Here is a 24,832-nt window from a genome sequence, read left to right as displayed (position 1 = left end):
TCCTAGCTATTAAGAGCACAGTGGCCACTTTGTTTCTCCCTGGGGCCAAGGATACCACATCAGGGATCTTCCCACCCAGGAGGATCACTAAACTCTACCCTTTCTCCATGTATTAGAGAGTAAGAAGAGAATGGGAAGAGTGGAGGCTTCCAATTCTGTGCCAGGAGTCGTGATGGATCTGGCCCAGGATGAGAGGAAGGGACACAGGAGCCCATCACCATGCCACCTATCCAAACCACAGCCTACTGCCATTCTTTTGAAAGGGAGACAGCCAAGGGTGAAAGTGGGAGAGAAAGGGAGTCCAGGTGAGAACGCTGAATAAAAAAGGACTGAAGCTCAAAACTTGGGCTCAGACATTTTGCAGAAATGACCTCTTGGACTATAATTGAACAGAGTCTCTTTTCCTCCTAACTGAAGCTTTCCCTCTGGTAAGCAGTTAACATCTCGCCACAGACCACTGCCTAAGAGGACTGCAGGGTGCAGTACTACCTTGGGTCGTACCTGGAAAGCCACCACACAACTCGAGGTGCAGAAGCTGTGTATCGTTCCATTGGACATGGCCAGGTGGTACTGAGGGATTGCCGAGGTCTTACAACTATGACACAAAACCTGGACACCTTGGCAACAAAAATAAAAACCAATGACTAAGTCACATACATGAACAAATAAACCAAAAATGTATTAGGGGAGTAAAAACATCAAATATTCAATAATATACAAAACAAAAATGAAAGAACTTTACAGTGACGTGTAAAGCTAACTATAATTAAGTCCCACTTACACAAAAATTAACTTGGAACTTAGATGTGTTTTTCTCTCTTTTCACATACGAAATTACAAAATAAATACTTCGATCAAGAAAATCACTGAAAAACTTCGTTGCTTAAAAATCAGCTCTTTGAGGGACTTCCCTGGCATTGAGTGGTTAAAGCTTCGCCTTCCAATGCAGACGGTGCAGGTTTCATCCCTGGTTGGGGAATTAAGATTCTACATGCTTTGTGGCCAAAAAAACAAAACCTAATACAGAAACAATATTGTAATAAAGTCAATGAAATTTTTTTTTTGATGGTCACATCAAAAAAATCTTAAAAAAAAATCAGCTCTTTGAAACTAAAGCAACCTTGGGTCTTTATTTAAACCACACAGATTGCTTTAGTTTTGTAATAAAGTGGGAAAAAAAGCAGGCACATTCCTCTTCAATAGTTACAAAATCTATAAATTTATGGAATTAAACATTACCTGAAGAAGTAACTGTCTTAACTCTGTAAGCAGATAAGCAATTAATAGAGCAGAAAAGCTCCGTTTTTCCTGAGTCATTTGTCGTCTCAATCATCTCAGCTGAGGGCCTCAATGATTTCCCCAAGGCATACGGAGGAGTTTGGGCTGAATTCTGTTAAAATAAAATAACATTTAAATACCAAGTACAAGCATACATATATACATATGCTGTAAGGAAAGAAAAAAGGAAAAGCTACCTACAACCAAAGCCTTTGGCTAAAATATTTGAGCATGATATTTGACAATAATAGCAGCTACACTAAGCATAGACTTTCCTAAAACTGGGATGTGGGAAAAATAAGTTCTTTCAATTAATAATACAGGCGTACTTCATTTCATTGTGCTTCACTTTATTATCCTTTGCAGATACTCCATTTTTCACAAATTGAAGACTGTGGCAATCCTGCGTCAAGCAAGCCTATCAGTGCCATTTTCCCAATAGCCCTTGTTCACTGTGACACATTTTTGGTAAATCTCACAAAGTTCAAACCTTTTCATTATTTTGTTATGGTTGTCTGTAATCAGTGATCTTTAATGTTACCATTGTAACTATTTTGGGGCTGCCATGAACCACAGTCATTTAAGACAAGCTTAACTGATAAGTGTTGTATGTGTTCTGACTGCTACACTGACTGGCTGCTTCCCATCACTCTCCCTTTCCTCAAGCCTCCCTATTCCCTGAGACACAATAATATTGAAGTTAGGCTAATTAATACCCTACAGCGGTCTTCAGATAGTCAAGTGAAAGGAAGAGTCACATATCGCTCACTTCAAATCAAAAGCTAGAAATGATTCAACTTAGAGAGGAAGACATAAACAGCTGAGGCAGGCCTAAAGCGAGGCCTCTTGTGCCAGTTAGCCAAGTTCTGAATGCAAAGGAGAAGTTCTTGAAGGAAATTAAAACTGCTGCTCCAGTGAACACACAGATGTTAAGAAAGCAAAAATGTCTTACTGCTGATATGGAGAAAGTTTTAGTGTCTGAAAAGATCAAAGCAACCACAATATTCCCTTAAATCAAAGCCTAACCCAAAGCAAGGCCCTACCTCTCTTCAATTCAATGAAGTCTGAGACACGTGAGGAAGCTTCAGAAGAAAAGCTTAAACCTGGCAGAGGTTGGTTCGTGAGTTTTAAGGAAACACACCATCTCTATAACATCAAAGTACAATGTGAAGCATCACATGCTGATGCAGAAACTACGAGCTATTCAGGAGATCTAGCTAAGATAATTAACAAAGGCGGCTACATTAAACCACAGATTTTCAACACAGATGAAATGGCCTTCCGTTGGAAGAAGATTCCATCTAGGACTTTCATCCTACAGAGAAGCCAATGTGTGGTTTCAAAGCTTCAAGGACAGGCTGATTCTCTTGTTAGGGGCTAATGCAGCTGGTAACTTGAAGTTGAAGCCAATGTTCACTTATTCTAAAAGTCCTAAGGCCCTTAAGAATTGGGCTAATTCTACTCTGCCTGTGCTCTGTAAATGGAACAACAAAGCCTAGATGACAGCGTATCTGTTGACAACACGGTTTACTGAATATTCGAAGCCCACTGCTGAGACCGACTCCTCAGAAAAAAAGATTCCTTTCAAAATACTACTGCTCAATGACAATGCAACTGGTCACCCAAGAGCTCTGACAGAGATGTACAATGAGATTAATGTTGTTTGAAAACATGCCTGCTAACAAATCATCCATTCTGCAGCCCATGGATCAAAGAGTAAGTCTGGCTTTCAAGTTTTATTATTTAAGAAATATATTTTATAGAAAGATGGTAACGACAACCCTATATGCAAAACAGAAAAAGAGACACAGAAGTACAGAACAGACTTTTGAACTCTGTGGGAGAAGGTGAGGGTGGGATGTTGCGAAAGAACAGCATGTATATTATCTATGGTGAAACAGGTCACCAGCCCAGGTGAGATGCATGAGACAAGTGCTCGGGCCTGGTGCACTGGGAAGACCCAGAGGAATCAGGTGGAGAGGGAAGTGGGAGGGGGGATCGGGATGGGGAATACGTGTAAATCTATTGCTGATTCATGTCAATGTATGACAAAACCCACTGAAAAAATAAATAAATAAATAAATAAAATTTTAAAAAAAGATGGAGGGAAAAAAAAAAGAAATATATTTTATAAGGCTACTGCTGCCATAGACAATGATTCTTCTGATAGATCTGGACAAAGTAAATGAAAAGCCTTCTGGAAAGGATTCACCATTCTAGATAGTGATTCATGGGAAGAGGTCAAAATATCTACATTAACAGGAGTCTAGAAGAAGCTGACTCCAACTTTCACGGATGACTTTGAGGGATTTAAGACTTCAGAGAATAAAGTAACTGTGAATGTGAAGTCGCTTCAGTCCTGTCCGACTCTTTGCGACCCCATGGACTATAGCCCACCAGGCTCCTCTGTCCATGGAATTCTCCAGGCAAGAATACTGGAGTGGGTTGCCAGGCCCTCCTCCAGGGGATCTTCCCGACCCAGGGATCGAACCCGTGTCTCCTGAGGCTCCTGTACTGCAGGCGATTCTCTGCCGCTGAGCCACCGGAGAAGCCCCTGCAGACTGGTAGAAACAGCAAGAGAACCAGGATTAGAAGTGGGGCCCAACAATGTGACTCAATTTCTGCCATCTCATCATAAAACTTTAACGCACAGAGGAGTTGCTTCATATGGATGAGCAAAAAAAGTGACTCCTTGAGATGAAATCTACTCCTGTAAAGAGGCTGCAAAGATCGTTGAAATGTCAACAAAGGATTTAGAACATTACGTAAGTTTAGTTAATAAAGCAGTGCCAGGGTTTGACAGGATTGATCCCCATTTTGAAAGAAGTTCTACTGTGGGTCAAACGCTATCAAACAGCATTGTATGGCTAGAGAGAAGCTGTCTATGAAAGGAAGAGTCAATCCACGCAGCAGACTTAATTGTCCTTATTTTAAGAAACTGCCATAGTCACCCCAACCTTTAGTAATCACCACCTGGAGCAATCAGCAGCCATTAACATCAAGGCAAGACCCTTTTCTAGCAAAGAGATTATGACTCTCTGAAGGCTCAAATGAATGGTTAGCATTTTTAAACAATAAAGTATGTTTAAATTAAGGTGTGCACATTATTTTTTAAGACATAATTCCATTGCACACATCATAGTATTTACACAGTATAGTGTAAATAAACTTTTATATGCACTGGGAAACCAAAAATTCATGCGTCACTCTATTGCAATATTTGCTTTACTGTGGTGGTCTGGAACTGAACACGTAGTATCTCTGAGGTATGCCTATAAATGCTCTCTCTTTCTAAAGGTAAGGAAAAGACACATTCTGAGTAAGTTAGTTATCTAGTAAGCTGCTTTCCTAGCTACAGAAACTGGATGAACTCAATTATGCCTCTAAAACTCTTAACTGATGAAAAGTCTATAAATACCATTTTGGAATTATTTAAGAATAAGTTGTTCACTTTTTTAAAGGACCCACTAAGACCTGAAACATACCTCTTTAAACCAAATATATATAAATGATATATATGTGTGTACATTATATTTGTGTATATATGTATATAAGATTTGCTAATATAATCTTCCTTTATTGCAGTGGTCTAGAACCAAACTCACAATATTTCCAAAGTATGTCTGTAAAATAAAAACTGAAAAAAATTAGTAACTATTCAAATATATTAGCAACAACAAAATACATTAAAAATAATGAATTAATTAGTCATAACATACTTTTCTCATCACAAATAATCAGAGACCAAGTAATCCACAAACCTAAGGACCACCCCCAGGAGAGACTTGGACATCAGTCTAAGAGACAGTCTACCACTTGAAGGTTACTTAACTAGTAAAACTCTTTAGCAGGAGACAAAAAAGATGTTTAATGCATATTAGGAGATTCTGCAGAACTACCTGTTTTTCAAGCTGAGTTTCACAATAAAATTTGCCTCTAAGTTTATTCACGTTTTAAGAAACACAATAATAGTGGCCACCATTTATAGAAATTAAAAATATTATTACTTACTGAGTGCTCATCATGAGCCAGGCCCCATACTAAGCAATTTTATATACACTACTATAGAGTAAAATCCTTCCAATAACACAGTGAGATACTTTTAAAAATTACATTAACAAACTGTAACTTTAATTAACTTAACCAAAAAAACCAAAAAACAGGAAAGTAGGAGATTTAACTTACTTCATCTGGATCCAAAGTCCAGGCTCCTAACCACTACCATACACTGTCACTGGCACACTGTAAAATCTTTCACTAATAAATTACACAGGGAAGTAAAAGCTAGGAAAACATAAATTGCAAAGCTTCTTTACATAATCCTCTGGGTGAAAGAGGAACACCACCTACGCAGTGGACAGAATACAATACCAGTAACAAAATCAGGAATGGAACTGATTTGGGGACTATGTATATACACACACACACATACATACACATATAACATGGGTTCTTTTCTTGCAAAAATAGTAAGCAGACTGCCAAAAGTGGCTAAGTTCCTAGAAAAAGGATACTCTATTAAGATGAATGTCCATTACCAACTGCTCAGAGGAATTAAACCAAACTCCCTAACTGAAAAAAAAATTTAATTATCATTTACATGTTTTTTGAAAATAATAACTTCTTTTTTTCAGGACTTCCCTGGGAGTTCAGTGAGTAAGACTCTGTGCTTCCCATGCAGGGGGCACAGGTTCAGTCCTTGGTCAGGGGACTAAGATCCCATGTGTCACATGGTAAGGCCAAAAAATAAATTTTCAGTTTATTTCCTAAATAAGTAACTTTTTAAAGACCCCATATTATTCAGCAACAATTAAACTGACACAAATTAATATATTTAATAACAAAACTAATAAACAAAAATTAACTAAAGTAAAAAAAAAAGCAGTTGGAAAACAGAAAAATGCAAAAAAAAAAAAAAAAACCCTAAAGCATTCTAATAAAGCAATGTTGCCAAAATAATGACAATGAATTCCAAAATACACTTAAAACACATACTTTCTAAAATGAAAAGATATGTTTTATATTTGCTGACTGTATCATCTTTTAACTCTTGGTCATAGTTTATGTACAATAATATGAGGTTTTCTTCACTATCAATAGAGCACAAAATATTTCAGACTCATAGCAAACCATGAAATTATGTTTGTGAAGTTGTGGCCATGAAGGAAACCCTAAAGAATGATCTAGTTCATCTATATTATTTTACTATCAAAATCAACCCTTATAGTTTCAGAATCTATCTCATTTTTCTGGAGGGGAAATCACACACCAAGATCAATTGATGGGAAGAGCTCACTCTTTTACCCTGCACTTTGCCACCATCGGAAAAGGGGCGAGCCTAACAAGTGCACAAGAGACTGATATTCGTACCTGCTTATATGCCGTGATACTTGTAGAACTAAAAACCTTCTGGGACTGGCAGGGACCAGAGCTACTATAGCAATAGCTCCCACAGTTCTCACAACAGTTCATGGTGAGGTTGTTGGTAGAATGAAATTTTGAAAAACAGGCATCGCTACAAAGACCATGTACCACATTTTGATATTTAACTTCAAATCGAATCTAGGAAAGAAAAACACACACAGATACAAAGTAAGCAGAGCCAGGAGAAAACCTCTGATCTGTGAACAGAATCTCAATAAAGACGAAATGGAACTTACATCAGCATTCTTCTGACACATACTGCACTTAGCTGAAATGCTATTGGTATATATGGTAACAACAGGCTTTTTCTTTAGCTCATAAGAAGAAAGGCATGATTGGCTGCAGAAATCTTTGCTAGGAGAGGCATTTTCAAATTGGGTTGTGATCACATCCTTTGGATTTAAAATGTCTCTAAAAATAAATAACAAAGGCAAAATGAAATGTGTTCTTCGTAATTGTAATTTCTTCCTCTTTGTGAGCTAAAATAACTACATTTACTAAGGGCAGCTATTGTATAAGTAGAAAATGGCTGGCCCTGGGAAAGGCATCTGGAAAACTGGGTTTGATGATTAGTTCTATTACTTCTCAGCTGAGGGACAATGAGTGAGGCAACAGGCAATTACTGGCTCAATTTCCTCATGTATAAAATGGAGTTCATAAAACTTAATTTATAGACGTGTTGAGGGAGAATTACATTTAAAAGATATCCAGCCAGATGCTCATGAAAAAAACATTGAAGCTTCCAGTTCCAACCAAGTTTCATCTACTGGAGCCAAAAAGAACAAGTGTCCATCCCACAACTCCAGACCACAAAACACTTGTCCTCTTATGAGCCAGTAGCTGCCAAGAGTAGAAACATAAATGAAACAACAAATGAAAAAATTTTTTATTCAAACGTAAGATTTGAGAAACATAAATTATCAAAGATTTGCATTAAAAATTAGCATGATATATAAAACTTCACTATAACTGAAGAGATCCAAGAAACAAATGACCAAAAAAAGAGTTATTAAGGCTTGGTATCAGAGGACAGATGGAAACAAGAATGAGACAAAAAGAACGGAAATAACTGAGTTGTTCTATGACACTCCTAGAGTTATTTCGGAAGAGCTCACTGTTACAATAAGCACTGCCAGTAAAAACAAAGGCTCAGTTATTGCCATTCTTCTGACAAGTATAAAAACTGAAGGAAATAGTCATTAATTAGAAACACTACTGCAGGCCACATAGTAAAGAATAACAATGGCAATAATATTATGTACTATAATAAGGTACTGGGTAATGATGATGTGCCAGATATTGTTCTCTTTACTCAAATTATCCAATCTAATGATCATAAAAAACTCTATAAGGTAAGTATTATTGGGAGACCAAATCAGAAAGGTTAAATAGCTTGTCAAAGTCATTCGGCTGGTAAGCAGTGAAGCCAGAACATAAATCAAGGCAGTTTGATTCTACCATCCACGCAGTTCATCATTCCACTATTCTACCTTCCATCCCGTACCTTCATCACACTTAACTATTCTACGGTAAACTACAAAAGAATTTCAAAGGCGGCAGAGCACTACTTAAATTTTCTATAACTCAGCCTTAATAAAAAAATAGTGAATCTTGAGGACCAAGTGGATATGCTTATATGCACACGAAATAATAATACTGAAAAGTGATTCTTCGACTACAATCAAAGCAATTAAGAATTTCATTTAATAATGAAAACCTACAAGTGCCATGTATACATACATATACCAATGAGAATGACGTTTTAATGAAAATCTGTGCACATAAATATAAATGCATTCTAAACCTTACACATCCAAACATATATGCCACACCTAAATATTTACCTTAGAAAAACTATACCTGTTCCAACAACAACATGGCTCAAGCACTTTTTCTAATTTCTCATTTAGTTTATAAGAACTCTAAGCACAACTTTTTAATTTTACAGTCAGATATCATGTTTAATAGTATGGCTCAGTTTAATCATCTACAACAGTCGGTTGGTAAGACATCAAGTAACTTTTGGCAACTTACAAAAATCAAACCCCAGCTGAAAAGATAGATTTATCACCTAACTTAGCCTAAAGGAATGTTTCACAATCTCTGAAGGCAATGCCAAATCAGGAGACAAAAAAGTTTTCTCAACAACAGTACTGTGGTAAAAAGCCAATGACAAGAGTGACTACTTTTAAGAGAATAATAGGTATTTGTATGTATAAGTCATGTTATATTCTTTCAAATTTAATTAATTTGGGCTTCCTCGGTCCAGTGGTTAAGACTCCACATTTCTACTGTAGGGGGCATGGGCTCAATCCTTGGGTGGAACTAACACCCCACGTACCATGTGACTTGGTCAAAAAATAAAGTAAAATTTAATTAATTTGCTCTTGATATTTGATATATTGAAGCTGAATACCTAAAAACAGAAAACTAAATTTGGTTTTCCCTACAGTCATGTATGGATGTGAGAGCTGGACCATAAAGAAGGCTGAACACCAAAGAATTCATGCTTTTTAACTGTGGTGCAGAAGACTCTTGAGAATCCCTTGGACTGCGAGATCAAACCAGTCAATCCTAAAGGAAATCAACCCTGAATATTCATTGGAAGGACCATTGCTGAAGCTAAAGCTCCAATACTTTGGCCACCTGATGCAGAGAGCCAAGTCACTGGAAAAGACCCTGATGCTGGGAAAAGACTGAGGCAGAAGGAAAAGGGGGCGGCAGAGGATGAGATGGCATGAGATGGTTAGATAGCACCACCAACTCAATGGACATGAATTTGAGCAAACTCTGGGAGACAGGAGAATTTATTCTTCCAGAGCAGTTTCATGAGAATGACATGAAAAAGCTAAAGTAAGATATTGGGCATTTTGGAAGAAAAGTAAATCTGAATATTTAAGTAAAATATTTTAAAATTTCTCTTTCCTTTTACTTGGGGATTTCCATTTTAATAGGATCTACTTTTAGATACCTAAGGTCAACACAACCAAGCAGATAAAGAAAGTATCATTATGTCTCCAAAGACAAAATAGAGATCACAAATTATGTTAACTATACATAATATCAAATTCCTTATTTAAAATAATAGGATCCCACTTATTAAGCATTTGCTATGTGCTAGGTCCTGTGCTAACACTTTCTCATTAAAACCTGCGGAAGTAGATTCTTTTTACTAATGAAGAAACTACGGCTGAGAAAACTTAAATATCTAGCCCAAGGTCATACAGCTAGTAAGTGACAGAGCTATTAACACAATCTAAAACCAAGCTCCTTTCTTGCTCTCCATGAGTGACTACTCAACAACTCACTACATTCCTAGAATTACACTACCACACAAATAGGCAAAGCATGCCAAATGCTTCAAACTTACTGAGCTAAGTTTATGATTATTATTAATTTTATTATTTTTTATTTTTCTGGCCACAACCATGCCCAGCACGCAGGATCTTACCTAGTTCCCCAACCAGGGATCAAACCCATGCCCCCTGCGGTGGAAGCGCAGAGTCCTAACCATTGGAACACCAAGTAATTCCCAAGAAAGAAGTTTATAGGACTCTTTTGCTATTTCTTCTTCTCTCTGCATCTACGCGTTATTACAAGGCAACAGTGACCTCCAACAAAAGCTCACAACGACTTCTCAGGAATAAATGCATTACTTTTGTGGCCAATTACCTTCTAAAGAATTAAATAACTTTCATATACTATTATAAGGGTGATATTATTTCATTCTATACTTCAGTAACTTTCAAGATAACAAATAATTTTGGAATAGTTGTCTACAATTACAACAGACATACAATATATAAGTGGTCCTGCAATTTCTCACAAATAGTTTCTTTCTTTCTAGAAAAATTTAAATTGAAAGACATAGGAAAACTGGTTTAGGCAATCCTTTTTTACATCAAGTCACTTATTTAACTTTACAAAACTTTAGAACTTGCAAATTTCTCAATTAGCTAACAAATATTTCCAAAGAAATGTGCTAAAGAGATTTAAAGTAGCAATAGTCTGTTTGAACTAAATACACTAAAAAAATTAAAAGATATAATTAAGAATCTCATACTTCAAGCAGTTTGCACAGGCTTTCTTGGGAGGAGGTGGTAGGCAGACAGATGAAGAATGTCCAACGATGCATCTTGTAGAGCAAAAGAGCTGAGTTGATCCTGTCTTATGAAATGCAGTTTGCCCCTTGTAAAGCATTTTTTTACAACCAGAGCAAAAAACCTGAAGAGCTACGGCTGGAACTGAAGGAAGCGATACATTTGGGCCAGATGATGCAAGAGAAAGCTGAAAGCCTGGGGTCAACTGTTGGGCTATAAAAACAAAATAAGAAAAAGAAACAGAAAAAAAAAAACAGTTTTCATATCAACATGAACATATATACATTCTCTATTTTTTAGGACAAATTCCCTCAGTCTGGAAATCCAATATTGAGACAATGAACCACTCCAGAGCAGGTGATTTCCAATTTATTTAACCATGAGACACAGAAAGAACCACATTTCACATTACAACCCAGGAGACACATACGTAGATCTGTATGTATGTGTATAGGCACACAAAATTAAATAGCTGAAACAACAGTTTTATGAAATAATATGTTTCCTTACTATATGCATCATATGCATATGCATATACATATGCATCATGCATACATAAAAACATGTATTTACTAAAATACATGAACAACTCAGGGGCTGAGGTGCCAACCCCATGCAGTCGAAAACCCGTGTCCTGCCATCTCTGCCTCAAAAACAAAAGAACAAACAAATGACTCATCCAAGGGCAGGCAGCTGAAAGTTTGGATAGAATCAGGACTCAAACTCTAATTCTTTTGATTTCACATACTGCGATTTCCAACTGAACATAAAAATTTCCCCATACTTAATTTACAGATCTATGAAATGAAAATACTGGTACTATATTTATTGAAAAAAATCACCTAAATAAGTTGACCTGCACCCATTCAAATCCCTGTGTTCAAGGATCAACTGTAATTATATTCCACTTTTTAAAACTGTGGTCAAGACCAGCCAGCCAGTCTGAAAAGCACTGCTCTGTCTCAAGGAAGAAAACAGACTTATATGAGGAGGTACTTTCCATCCATTCTATTAGTCAATATAACAAGATACTGATCATAACTAACTTACAGTTCTGCTTCTTACCAAGAGGGCTGTCACTGACCGAAAACACAGCACTGATTTTCAGTTCACTTTCTTGAGCTTTTGGCCTTGAAGCATGTATATATTCCTTAAAGAAAAAGAGAGACAGAGAAAATATAGTGTGAGTACCTGAGTAAACTAGAAATTCAAACAAAAAAAATGTCATATTTATCTCTTCTACCTCATAATCCTAGTCACCTTCACAAATGCCTTAAAAGTCAAAATGCACAAGTTATTAGACTGATTTAATCTTTACAAAAAGGATTTTGTAACTGGAGAATCTTTTATGATACTTACATTTACTTACCAAATGTAATCTTGGGAGGGAGGGGACATAACGTATACCTGTGGGTGATTCATGTTGCTATATGGCAGAAACCAACAGAATATTGTAAGGCTATTATCCTCCAATTGAAAAAAAATTTTTAATGTAATCTTGCTATACACAGCTATTTCAATGCTGAGCACTACTTTTTTTTTAGGCTACATTTATAAGGGAGCAATAAATGAAATTAAATCTGAGTGATTTAGAGTTTGGATCAAATTAGTAATTTTATCCAACAGATCTGCAAGCTGTCATATCTGTTAATGGCAGAAAAGATACATGTTTCAATGCAATCTGCTCATTATATACAAAATCATCACAGCCTAAATCAGATTTATCTTTAATATATTCTTCAAAATGCTTTAAAATAATATATAATCATGGGAAAAAATTTAAATACACAAATCTCCCTTAAAAAAAGACTGCCATTTATTCTGGGATATGAATTATCCTACATTTGGGGGAAGGGAGAGGATGTTAAAATAGCCTTACATATTTCAAAATAAAAAGCTTCTTTAAAAATAGTCTTACTTTTTAGAAACAATGGTGATAATACGTGCTAACTATATTTTTAATCTCCCTTACTTAGCAAAATAACTGATATATCAGTTCCCAAAGTTACTTTGGCATTTCTCTGGAATATTAAATGCCAAAGATTAAAAACCACTGCATTAATTTACCATGGAAATGGTACCAAACAAGCTACTGCCTATAACGTAAGACCTACTGAACTTCTCTATGGATGAGAAAAGTGAGGTTTAGAGACGTTCATCAACTTGCGCAAGGTCACACAAATACCAAGTGCACAAATGGGAATCAAATCTACGTCTATTTCTAAACCCATGCTCTCTCCCTCATAAATGTACAAATACAATATAACATAATTACAATAATGAATTCAAACCCTGGCCCCCAACTGAAATTAAGTTTCCCTGGTGTAGGCCCTCCCATCTCCTTTCACTCACAGCACTTGTCATAATACACCATTTCATATTTATTTGGGTGACAATCTGTTTAATGTCTAACATCCCTCTTTCTCCCACACCAGACTGAAAGGAACATGTCCACTATAGGCAGGGATCTATCTGTTTTTCCACTTCTGTACATTCAACACCCAGCACATAACACAGCAAAGAAGACTATGGGCTCTGACAGCAGACAGAAATGAGTGTGATCCTGATTCTGTTTTTGCAGCGGGGTGGCCAGGCACCAACACAACTTGAAACTTTTTACTGTGTAGGACAATGGTTACAGACCACAAAGATTCAGGAAAACCTACTGCTTGGGCCCAACAAACGACACTATTTGCCTTCTCAGTTCAGAGTTCTCTGGGCTGCAAGGGGACAGGCTTTTTCCTACATGGCTCTGGCAGAAGGTCCATGACAGTAATCAATATAAGAAGAGCCACATCTGAGCCTAGCTGTAGGCGGGTAGGTGGTTAAGGTGGGCCAGCCTCATTTCAATTTCTTGAGTGTGACCGTAAAGACATGGATGTGGATGGCTGAGTTGTTGCGGATCTGGAGCAGCGGCTCTCCTGTATCCGTCCCGGGCCATAGGTACTGGCAGCCTTGTGCAAAGACCTGAAGCTGCTAGCCTGCAGCTGAGGGGCAATGTGAATGGCACGGTTGATAGGCAGGCCCAAGTGGTGGATGTAGGTCTCAGTGCAGGCATTCTGACTCCCAGCCCCTCAGCCTAGCAGGTTCTGGCAGCAGGCCAGCTGGACCATAAAGCCAGTCTTCCTGTGGATATAAATGTCACTGGGCCTCCAGGGCAGGCGGTGGGGAAGCCGCTCCCACAGGGCGTACTCCACTGGGTCAGGCTCAGCCTTGACCACCCCAACGGGCTCTCCATTTTCAGCCATGCTGTGTATGTCCACAGTGCCCTCCACGTGCTCGTGGCCCACTCCCCTGCCAGGCCACTCAAGCAATCAGCTGGGATACAAGATGCTGTCCACAACCCCCAGGCTCTAAGAAAGGAAGAGAAGGAAAGGGTGCACCGCAGAAATGACAGAATGCTAGTAATCCTAGTATTTAAGAACAAGTTATTTAATCTTTTTCAGTTCCAATTTCCTTATCTAAAAAGATAGTATAACCTAACCCACTGGACTACATTTATGGGATATATGATTTAATACAAATAAAGTACATAGCATGATGCCTTACAGTTAGACAAAAGTTAAATATGACTCATGATCAGAATGCTAGCTCTTATTATTATTTTCAGAATTATAACACCGAATAAATATTTGTTGGATGAATAAATCCAAATTCATTCAAAGTATGTGTGTGTGCTCAGTCATTCAGTCGTGTCTGAGTCTTTGCGGCCCCATGGGCTGTAGCCCACCAGGCTCCTCTATCTGTGGAATTTTCCAGGCAAGAATACTGGAGGGTGTTGCCATTTCTTCCTCTAGGGGATCTTCCCAACCGAGGGATTGAACCCACATCTCCATGATCTCCTGCACTGGCAGGCAGAGTCTTTTACCACTGAACCACCTGGTAATTCAAAGTGGACATTCTTAAACATTACACTTAAATAACAATATTTATTTATTGGCACTTGTAAAAAAAGAAGTTAAAAGTACATATATAGACTGCCTTCAACTTAACCAAAAAGAACACTAAAGACTCAATAAAAGATTGTCTATCATCAACTCAATCTCTTAATATTTTTCTAATATGCCTGCTACACTTCCCTAGTCAGTTTCTCTTACTTCACAAAGTAACTGTTCCACACCTCCATCACTCATTAAGTCCAAACCCCATATATTTCTGACTCAGTAATGTTCCTATTTCACCCAGAAAATAGAAGCAGTTAAGTAAGAATTCCCTCTGCATCCTGATTGCCTCCTCCACCATGCCTACACGCGTACTGGCAAACTGTCCTTGAAACTTACAGGAAAAGGCAACCTTCTCAGCCACGGCCGAAACAATGCCTGTGTTCAGAGTCCCTTTCCCTCCCCCTTCTTACAGCACTTCATGCTATCTTTTTGTATCTTTGTGTATCCTCAGCCTCTCTCCACCTTGTCAATGTAAGCAGCATGAACTGTAAAGAGGCCAAAAGGTAGTCTATATGGGTTCTTAGAACTGCAATTCAGGGATCACAGATTCTGGAGGAACCCAGAATAGTGTCCCAGTGGAGGAGAACGGATAGGAGATTTTACGGGGAAAAAGAGGAAGTTCAAGCAGGCTTACACAAGCTGTTGACTAAGAATTTGGATTGGAGGATAAATCTTGTTCTGTACATTCGATTGGGTTATTGAGCACATCTCATCTGTTACTGGAGAAAGGTATGGTTTCCTTAGTCTAGAAATAGTCCAGTTCTTAGCACTGTTCTTTCCTTTCAGCAACTCAGCAACTATTCAGCAATTTTATGTTACAGGGTTCAGCAAGAGTTCAGCATGGGTACCAAATATGATCATCCTCAAGGAGTCTCAGTCATTCCTGCCTTTGTTCCTTTTACAATTTCCATCTTGGTTTCTTCCCTTCAGCTTATAAGGAACCTATTCCGTAGGGAACTACTGCCCTCTCTTCTCTCTCTCTTCACAACCAAACTTAAGAGAAAAAGTATTCATTCTTTCTCTACTTCACTTTGATTCCCTCCTGAACACAATGCAATCAGGCTGTTGCTTCAACCGAAAGTAAGATAACCAATTATCTCAAATTGCGTAATTCAATAAACAATTTTAGGTTTTATCTTTCTTGGTCTCTCAGAAACATCTGACATCACCAATAATTCTATTGGTTGCTTTCTGATTTTGCTTTCTGATTATGTTATTTCAATTATTCATCATTACGATTTCTTAGTATCCTTCATTAATCTTATACTCACCCCAAGTAAATGGTGGGCTCCCCAGGTGGTTCAGTGGTAAAGAATCTGCCTGCCAATGCAGGAGGCACAAGTTCAATCCCTAGGTCAGGAAGGTCCTCTGGAGAAGGAAATGGCAACCCACTCCAGTATTCTTGCTTGGGAAATCCCATGGACAGAGAAGCTTGGTGGGTTACAGTCCAAGGGGTCACAAAAAGTTGGACATGACTTAGCAACTAAGCAACAACAAAGTCAATGGTTCCAAATTCAGTGGCATTGGAAACCCTTAAAAGTCTTGTTAAGACATAGATTTTTGTGTTTCAGCCTCAGAATTTCTTATTTAGCAGGTCTGGAGCATGGCCCAAGAATAAACATTTCTAACAGGTTCCCAGGTAATAACAAGGCTGCTGCTTGGGGGATTACTTGAAGCCATTTTGAAGCATTAAATTAATGCAGTTCCTAGCGCTCTATCCTGAGCTCTGCTCTTTTCTCTATTTTTGTTCCCTGAACAATCTCATCCAAGTTCATGACCAACCATCACCTATACAGGGTGACCAAATACAGCAAATAAAAATATAAAACCAGTTAGATTTAAAGTTCAAATAAACAACAAATAATTTTTTAGTATAAGTCCCAAATACTGCATGAAACACACGTGCTAAGTCACTTCAGTCATGTCCAACTCTTTGCAACCCTATGGACTATGGCCCGTCAGGCTCCTTTGTCCACAGGATTTTCCAGGCAAGAATACTGGAGTGGGTGGCCATGCTCTTCTCCAGGGGTTCTTCCCAGCCCATGAATCAAACCCACATCTCTTTCGTCTACCTATATTGGCAAGCAGGTTCTTTACCACTAGCTCCACCAATACTTACATGAAAAAATATTCACTGTTCATTTGATAGTCAAATGTAACTGAACATTCTGTTTTTAACTGGCAACACAATACCTACATACAGATAACTCTCTAATCTCGAAATACCACATTCATATGTGCAAGTGCCTCCCAGGGCAAAATTATCACTTGAATGCCCCATGAGCCCGTTGAACACAACAGATCTCCAACTACACTTATTACTTCCTCTTAAATCCTGTTCCTAGCCCCTCAGTAAATAGTATCATCACAAACTGAACTTACTGAAGCCAGAAACCTGAGTTTTCCTGGATCTTCCTTGACCCTCATACCTCATATACTATCTCTAAGTCGGATCAATTCTATCTAAATATCTAAAATTTATTCTCTTCTCCCACTTTACTGTTGAAATACCCAACCACTGAACATATCACATTCTCTCACCCCTCAATGACTTGGCACACGCTCTCTTCTCTGTCTGAAGGTTTTAATCAACTGCTATAACTCAAGCACTACCCGCCCTGTGAAACCTTCCTCTTCTCCCTAGACAGACATAAGGTATCCTTTCCCTATGCTCCCCATGCACCTTACACAATATTTAAAATTATGGTAATTATATCATATCCTGATTCAGGATCTGTACAGAATATCTCTACAGATTCTGTATCTGTATCTGTCCAGAGGAAGCACAAAGCAACAGGAAGAACACATGTTTGAAGTCGTCCGAGCTAAGTTCCCATTCTAACTCTGATGCTTCCTTTGGGTTTAGTAAGGTACCGAACCTGTCCTTCCTTCAGTTCCCTCCTTTTTAAACGGGGTAAGGATACTTCCCTCCTGTTTGTAGAGTTTAAATGAGAATGGGTAAGGCACAGTCAGCATACCTTTTGGCAGGGCACAGTCACCCACAGATAACTACCTCTCCCATTTCCATACCTTTACTCCCCTTCATGTTATCAATTCACTCGAGAGCAGAGGCCCTATCTTTTCATCTCTGTAGCTCCTCTGAAAACAAAATAACACACACAGCTTAACATCCTAGTTAAGGATTGGGGCTCTTGAAACAGACCACTTGGGTTCAAATGCTAGCTCATGGATTTACTAGGTTGTGTTACGTTTTATCTGTGTCTCTTGTTTCCTTGTGTGTGAAATAGTAATAACATACTTAACTCACAGGATTCGTGAGTGTCATGTGTAAACTGCTTACAACAGTGTTCAACAAGTGCTGTAGGTCATATAAGCAGGAATGAAAGCTCACTGAATAACTGAATGACAATTCATACAGCTTTAGTATCCAGGGCAGACTCCTACTACATCAGAAAATATTCCAACTTTTTCAGTTTCTTCTCTCCTATTTTCCAACATGCAAACATGAAAAGGAGCACACACTATTTGTTCAATTGGCTTTTCCATCATAGCCGACAATCATGAAAAATTATAGCCCATTCACCTTCAAGCATTAATGTAAACCAAAGAGAACTGAATAAGCCCCATCCACTTAAATTTACATTGTAAGCTGTCAGTGGGATTTTCTTTACCACAATTTTTATATTCAGAAAGAATACTCAATTAAGTCATAGTTCAATATTTCTTAAATTTTTAGACTACAGGCAAGGTACAATGAAAGAAATATTGGATTTGGAATTTTTAAGAACTGGTTTTGTCTGCCAGCTTTGCCATGAGACCTTGATGAAGTCACTTACTCCTTCATGCTCAGTTTCCTCATCTGTGAAACGTGGGCTCTTTTATTTAATTACTGAGCATGTGCAGTCATTGTGCCAGGAGCTGAGGCCAAATAAGACCAGACTCTGAAAACAAAACGCACTGAGCTGTAGATGCCATGATAAAAGTGAAAGCACTCTACACAATTTAAAGAAAAAAGAGAGACTGGCTAATTCTAAGCGACAAGACAGTTCAATTATTATCTTAAAAGGGGAGAAACTTTCTGCCAAGCTACCTAGTTTAGGATACAAAGGCAGAAGAAATGGCATGTGCAAAGGCAAGGAAACAAAAATTAACAGAATATACCTTTTTGTGAAATGCAAACAGTTTGCAGGATCACAGATGAGAAAAGGTGGGAAGGATGAGTGACAATAGTGAAGAGGGAAACAAAGGTCTAAACATGGATAGTTTGGATGTAACATGAAAAAGGTTATGTTTTATCCCACATGAGGAGACAAGGTCTTTAAAGAGAGCAATGTCATCAAATTTGTAAAGAGTACCATAGAGCTCTTTCCCTGTCGCTGTGGAGTCACATGAGAGGCAGAGGCTTAGGTGCATTCAAGATTCGGCTCCACCCACTGCCATGGCACCACAGCTATACCCCACCCCACCTTGGTGGAGGAAGGCATCCCTGCTGGAGGCATAACGGACATTAATGCTGCTTTACAAGAGGTGCTGAAGGCCACCCTTACCCAGGATGGCCTAGCATGGGGGATTTCGAAGCTACCAAAGCCTTAGACATCTTTTTGTGTTTGAAGCCCATCTTTTTGTGTTTGAATCTAACTCTGATGAGCTTATCTCAAGTTGGTGAAGGCCCTTGTGATGAATGACAAATCAACCTAATTAAGGACAATGATAACAGAAAACCAGAAGAACAGGTGAAGTGAAGTGAAGTGAAGTCACTGATCCCATGGACTGTAGCCCAACAGGCTCCTCCGTCCACGGGATTTTCCAGGCAAGAGTACTGGAGTGGGTTGCCATTTCCTTCTCCAGAGGATCTTCCCAAACCCGGGATCAAACCCAGGTCTCCTGCACTGTAGGCAGACACTTTACCGTCTGAGCCACAGGGAAGAACGGGTAGGCCTCTGTAAAACTGACAAGAGAAGGGGAAAAAACCCTGTAAAACAGTAGTTGCAGTTGTGTGGTGGTTATGGACTATAGCAAAGAGTCTCAAGCAAAGGATGTCATGGAGGGGTACTTCTAATATTAATAGAAGAAATGATTTAATTAAAAACTTGGCTCTTGTTACTCAAAAAAAAAGAGAGAGAGAGAGTACCATGGTATCACTACACAGGATTTTCATTGAATGTGACTGAAGAGATGATGTTTAATAAGAAACTCAGTGTTATAAAAATCCAGATGAGAAATAATGAAATAGAGAGGAAGAGTGGAAAACTCTTAAAAGGTAGAATCCACAAAACTTGGCAAAAAAATGGTTACTTTTGGCAAAGGAAGACGAAGAATTACTATCTGAAGGGAAAATAAGTGTCACAGATACCACCATCCCCCACCCCACATCCTGCAGACACTCCCTTAGAACACTTCACAGCACAGCCCTTTAGGAAGGCATGGAGTTGATGAACAAATTATTTGACATCCCTGTCCTGGAATGATACTGCCCTTTGAGATAATACAAGAAATAAAAAATTATCATTATTATTTATATTTTCAGTATTATTGGTTTGCTTACACAATAAAGCCAGTAACTGGAGTATACAGCAAAGGAACTGTCCAAGACGGAAAAAAAAAAATCACCTTTTGCCAAAACAACTAGCGGGTCTCTCCACATTGATCTCCACAGATTTCTAATCTGGGTCCCTAAAGGGTAGCCATACAATCTTTCCAAACATATTTATCTTATTCTACCAAGTAATACCCTACAATGGCTTCACAAAGTTCTCATGATAAGACCGACATAAGACCAAAATTTGTAACAAAGTCCTGCATAATCTGGCCTCAAATTACTTACAGTGCCTCATCCTAGAAGCAGGATAGCACAGGCTCTGAAGTCTGATACCTGGATTTGAATTCAGTTTTTGCCATTTAGGAGCGATGATCTGTGGTAAACTGCTTGATCTCTGTGTACTTTGGTTTCTTCATCTCAAAAATGGGGATAATGATAAGGTTGTAAGAGTAGTGCTCATCACAGTCTAGGCACATGTAAGTTTTAACAAGTTAGTATTTATAATATCATGTTATTATGATATACTCTACATATTGATATGTCAATACCACTATTAGTATTGTCATTATGATCACCATTATCATAGTCATCACCATTTTCAGTTTTTATGTTCCAGGCCCACTGGTTTTGCAGTTCTTCAAAAGAACCATGCATCTTTCCAAATCAGAGCTTTCCTATATGCAGATCACTCTGCCTGGAATACTATCCTCCATGCCTTTGCCTAGTCAATTCATTCTGCAAAATTCAGCTTACAAATCCTCCTCCAGCCCACACCCGCCAATCAAAATTAGGCCAGGTTCCCCATTTTAGGCCTTTTTTCCACAGCATTTGTCACAGTTTGTAATTATATATATTTATACTTTGTGGTCAATTACTTGTGTAATGTCCATTTCCTCTACTAACCTGCAAGCTCTACTAGGGAAGAGATTAAACTGACCTTGCTCACTGCTGGATTTCCAAAGCCTGGCATAGAGTAGACCACAAATACTTACAGAATAAAAGAAAACTGCTATCAGATACATGAGAATTCTTTGTAAAGGTACCAAATAATGGGAAAAGGGTAATACACATTACTTTCCTCTCACAAAAAGAAAGCATTATCAAGATCTTTTTTCATTGAAGGAACATAAGAGGTAATTTACCCATCTGATGGGGGGGGGGATCGAGTTGGGTTACAAGGCAGAAACTTAACTAAAAATTTGAATTCAACAGATAGAAGAAAAGAAATTTAAAACAACATTTTTTTAATAAAAGCTGAAATGCTTACTTGAGCATTGTCAGGTTCTTCTTTAATTTTGTCCAGAAGGGCCTGCTGTGGTGCCAGTGCTTTGCCACATTCACCATCCAAAGGTTCTTTCATCCTAATTTTTTAAGTAAAGGGATTCCTCAGTCTAAAATTACTAGATTTCTTCTTGGTGGTAGATAGCTGGATTCCTAAAACACAACATAAAGGATTGGTACTCAAGCTTATTCTTGGGGTTTTTTTTTTTTTTCCTTCATGTTTATCTATATCAAAAGCTCTGTGTTGAGCGCAAGGTTTTAGGGCTACGCATTTGAAAAAACAACTCTTCTGAGGCCATGACTATACTCCTTCCTGCCTTCTGCTCCTTCAGTAGCTGCCTTCACATTAAAAAAAAAGAAAAAAAAAGTCTTAGAACAATAGTTCCCACCTCCCTGATATCTTTAAAGACAAACATTCTTGATTTTTTGTACGTTGAAAGTTACTTTGGAACTGAGACTAGAAGACCAAGACGGGGGAGGAAGTTACCAAGCTCTTGGAAGAAAGGACCTAGAAACACAGTTTCTGAGACCATGAAAATTAGTACTTGAAGCACACCTCCAGCTTAGATGTCTCAAAGTGGGGCACACCAAGCTCCCCACCCCCACCTCTAACTCAGCCTTCACTGGAGGTCTCCACAGGGGCCGCATCTCTGGCCTCACAACAAGCTCTAAGCTCAAGATGCCACCAAATGAACTGGTATGCCCTTAAAATGGTCCACCTACACCTTTCATGGTCTCATGGGGTCCATGCCCAGAAAGTAGCCCCTCTGAGCTCCATTGCCCAATCGTCTTCTTGTAAACAAGATTAGTCATTCAGCAGACTTCCCTTCCCCTAGGAGTCAACATACTAAACAGAACGTAGTACACCTGAAGCAAACGAAAACTCTGAGAAGTTGTCTTGATCCAAACAGTCAAGCCAGGCATGAAAGTGGTCAACGCCAGGCTTAAAAGCCAGTGCGAGAAATGAGAACTTATATGCCCACTTGCCACAGTTATAACAATCTATGAGCGCTCATGTCTTATTCGCTCCCCAAATCTCGTCCCCCACCAGTAACTCCCACGCCTGTCACTGAGTACAAACACTGCAACGCTGTATCTGATGGAGGGAACACGACCCGCATATGCCTGTCAGCCCATCTCTGCGGCGAAACCCCAACCTTTCAGCTACCCAGCCAAACTGCGCTGCTTCCGCCCTGCGCCCGCCTTATCACGTGGCGCGGCCACCGCCCCGCCCCATACGGCCCCTCCCGCTGCAATCGACCGCGCTCACCTTCTGCTGCCCTCGTCGCTCCTGGGGAACCGTCGTCGCTCCGGGAAGCAGGGATAGAACCTGGGGGCCCCACCCCGGGACAATGATTACTTTCTCTTACTGGAATTCTTCTGCACTATCCATTGCAACGCAACAACCATACAACTGCGCGTGTGCAGCCCTGGTTGCCGCCCCGCCCCCCTCGCCCTTTCCCATCATGCTTCAGATCAGAGCTGAGCAGATTTCCCAGCATTCTCTCTCCTCATTTATGGTTGACTTCTTAAAGACACAGAGACCCAATAATGAGAAGCTAGAGGAAGGGATTTGGGGGAGAACCTAAGGGGCGTAAGATGACACTGTAAGTGTTCTGCACCATTCTTATTTCCGGAAAGGTGACCTACTAAGAGAAGTTGAATTGAATAAGTAATAGCTAATATTTATTCCGATTCAATGGACATGAGTTTGGGTAAACTCGGAGTTGGTGGGAGGCCTGGCGTGCTGGGGTTCATGGGGTCGCAAAGAGTCGGGCACGGCTGAGCGACTGAACTGAACTGAACTGAATATTTATTCAATAAATTGAATAAGTAATAGCTAATATTTATTAAGCCAAGTGTTTGGTAAACACTTGATATGAATCTTTCCACTTCTTCCTGACCACAACTCCAATGTACCATTGGAAACCAGAGAAACAAATGTTTCTCTGGGAGCTGTAAATGAAGAGATTAATGAACTTGTTCGAAGTCAAGATTTGGTACTTTTGCATTCAACATTGTTTTGGAGATATAGCTATGATTTGTGAGGCTGTCATTTATTCATTTTTACTGCTGTATAATACTCCATTTTATGAATGTGATACAATTTAACCATCTACTACTGATGGCCATTTGAGTTATTTCCAATTTTTGGCTATTAGAAATAATACTGCTGTGAACATTCTTGTCTCTTGTGACACATATGCTAGGTTTATACGTAGCAGTGAAATTGCTTGTTTTGTTTATATGAAAGTTAAACAAATAGTTTCAAATTTATTTTTTAAGATTTAATTTAATTTATTTATTTGGTTGCTCTAGGTCTCGGTGGGCTACAGTATATGGGATCGCAAAGAGTTGGACACACGTATTAGTTGTACCACATGGGATCTTCCTTAAGATGTGCAAGATCTTTTGAATGGGGCATGAAGCATCTTAAGCTGTGACATGCAAGATCTACTTTCCACTGAACCTGGGCACCCTGCTTTGGGAGGTCCTCAAACAACTTTAGAAAATGGTTGTTTTGATTTGTACTCCCATCAGCCATTTACAAGAATTCCAGTCGCCCCACATCCCTGCAGATAATTACTACTGTTACTGTTGTTGTTCAGTCACTGAGTCATCTCTGAATCTTTGAAACCCCATGGACTGCAGCATACCAGACTTCCCTGACCCTACTGTACACCTTTTAAATTTTAAACATTCTGGTGGGGATAGTGGTATCTTATTGTGATTTTAATTTGGATTTCCCAGATTTCTAATGAGACTGAACCCATTTTCCTGTTTTTTGATATCTGGATAGCCTCTTTTATGAAGTGCCTGTTCATGTGTCTTACTCATTTTTGTATTGGATTGTCTGCTATTTTCTTACAGATATGAGTTCCTTGTTGAATATGTGTGTTGCAACTATCTTCTCCCACTCTGTTGCCAGCCTTTGCACTTTATTATTGGTGTCCTTTGATGAACATGGGCTTCCCTTATGGCTCAGCTGGTAAAGAATCCACCTGCAATGTGGGAGACTTGGGTTCAATCCCTGGGTTGGGAAGATCCCCTGGAGAAGGGAAAGGCTACCCACTCCAGTATTCTGGCCTAGAGAATTCCATAGACGGTATAGTCCATGGGGTCACAAAGAGTCAGACACAACTGAGTGACTTTCACTTTGATGTATATAAAAGACATTTATGTTTAAGTGTTTCTTGTGTCCTGTCAAAAAATTTTTTCCTACCAAAGGTTCTGACTAATTTATAGAATTATCATTAATTTGCCTTTCTCATTAGATCTACAGTCCATCTTCAGTTGAGTTTTGT

At 38.9% G+C, this 24,832-nt stretch overlaps 1 protein-coding gene and 1 pseudogene across 9 annotated transcripts in view; both read right to left on the bottom strand.

Moving 5' to 3' along the window:
• The window catches only part of ZMYM6 (zinc finger MYM-type containing 6), a 44,785-nt gene extending 21,855 nt beyond the window's left edge, over positions 1-22,930 (bottom strand). For 2 of the 9 annotated variants that reach the window (XM_043876837.1, XM_043876836.1), the window contains exons 1-7: positions 21,514-21,680; positions 11,853-11,952; positions 10,766-11,015; positions 6,939-7,113; positions 6,649-6,840; positions 1,240-1,390; positions 502-617 (exon numbers count right to left, since the gene is read on the bottom strand). In XM_043876837.1, coding sequence (XP_043732772.1) covers positions 502-617; positions 1,240-1,390; positions 6,649-6,840; positions 6,939-7,113; positions 10,766-11,015; positions 11,853-11,952; positions 21,514-21,606 — 1,077 coding nt within the window. In that variant the 5' untranslated portion in view covers positions 21,607-21,680. Of the gene's footprint in view, positions 1-501; positions 618-1,239; positions 1,391-6,648; positions 6,841-6,938; positions 7,114-10,765; positions 11,016-11,852; positions 11,953-21,513; positions 22,246-22,375; positions 22,749-22,797 lie in introns of those variants that run through there. The other 7 variants (XM_043876829.1, XM_043876834.1, XM_043876831.1 and 4 more) reach the window with 7 other exon arrangements.
• On the bottom strand, positions 12,754-14,449 carry LOC122677065 (annotated as a pseudogene).
• Positions 22,931-24,832: the final 1,902 nt, after the last annotated feature.

This window comes from Cervus elaphus, chromosome 20, assembly GCF_910594005.1.
Source record: "Cervus elaphus chromosome 20, mCerEla1.1, whole genome shotgun sequence".
NCBI lineage: Eukaryota > Metazoa > Chordata > Mammalia > Artiodactyla > Cervidae > Cervus > Cervus elaphus.
The sequence above is the reverse complement of the archived record's forward strand: the minus strand, read 5'-3'. Positions and strand labels throughout refer to the sequence as shown.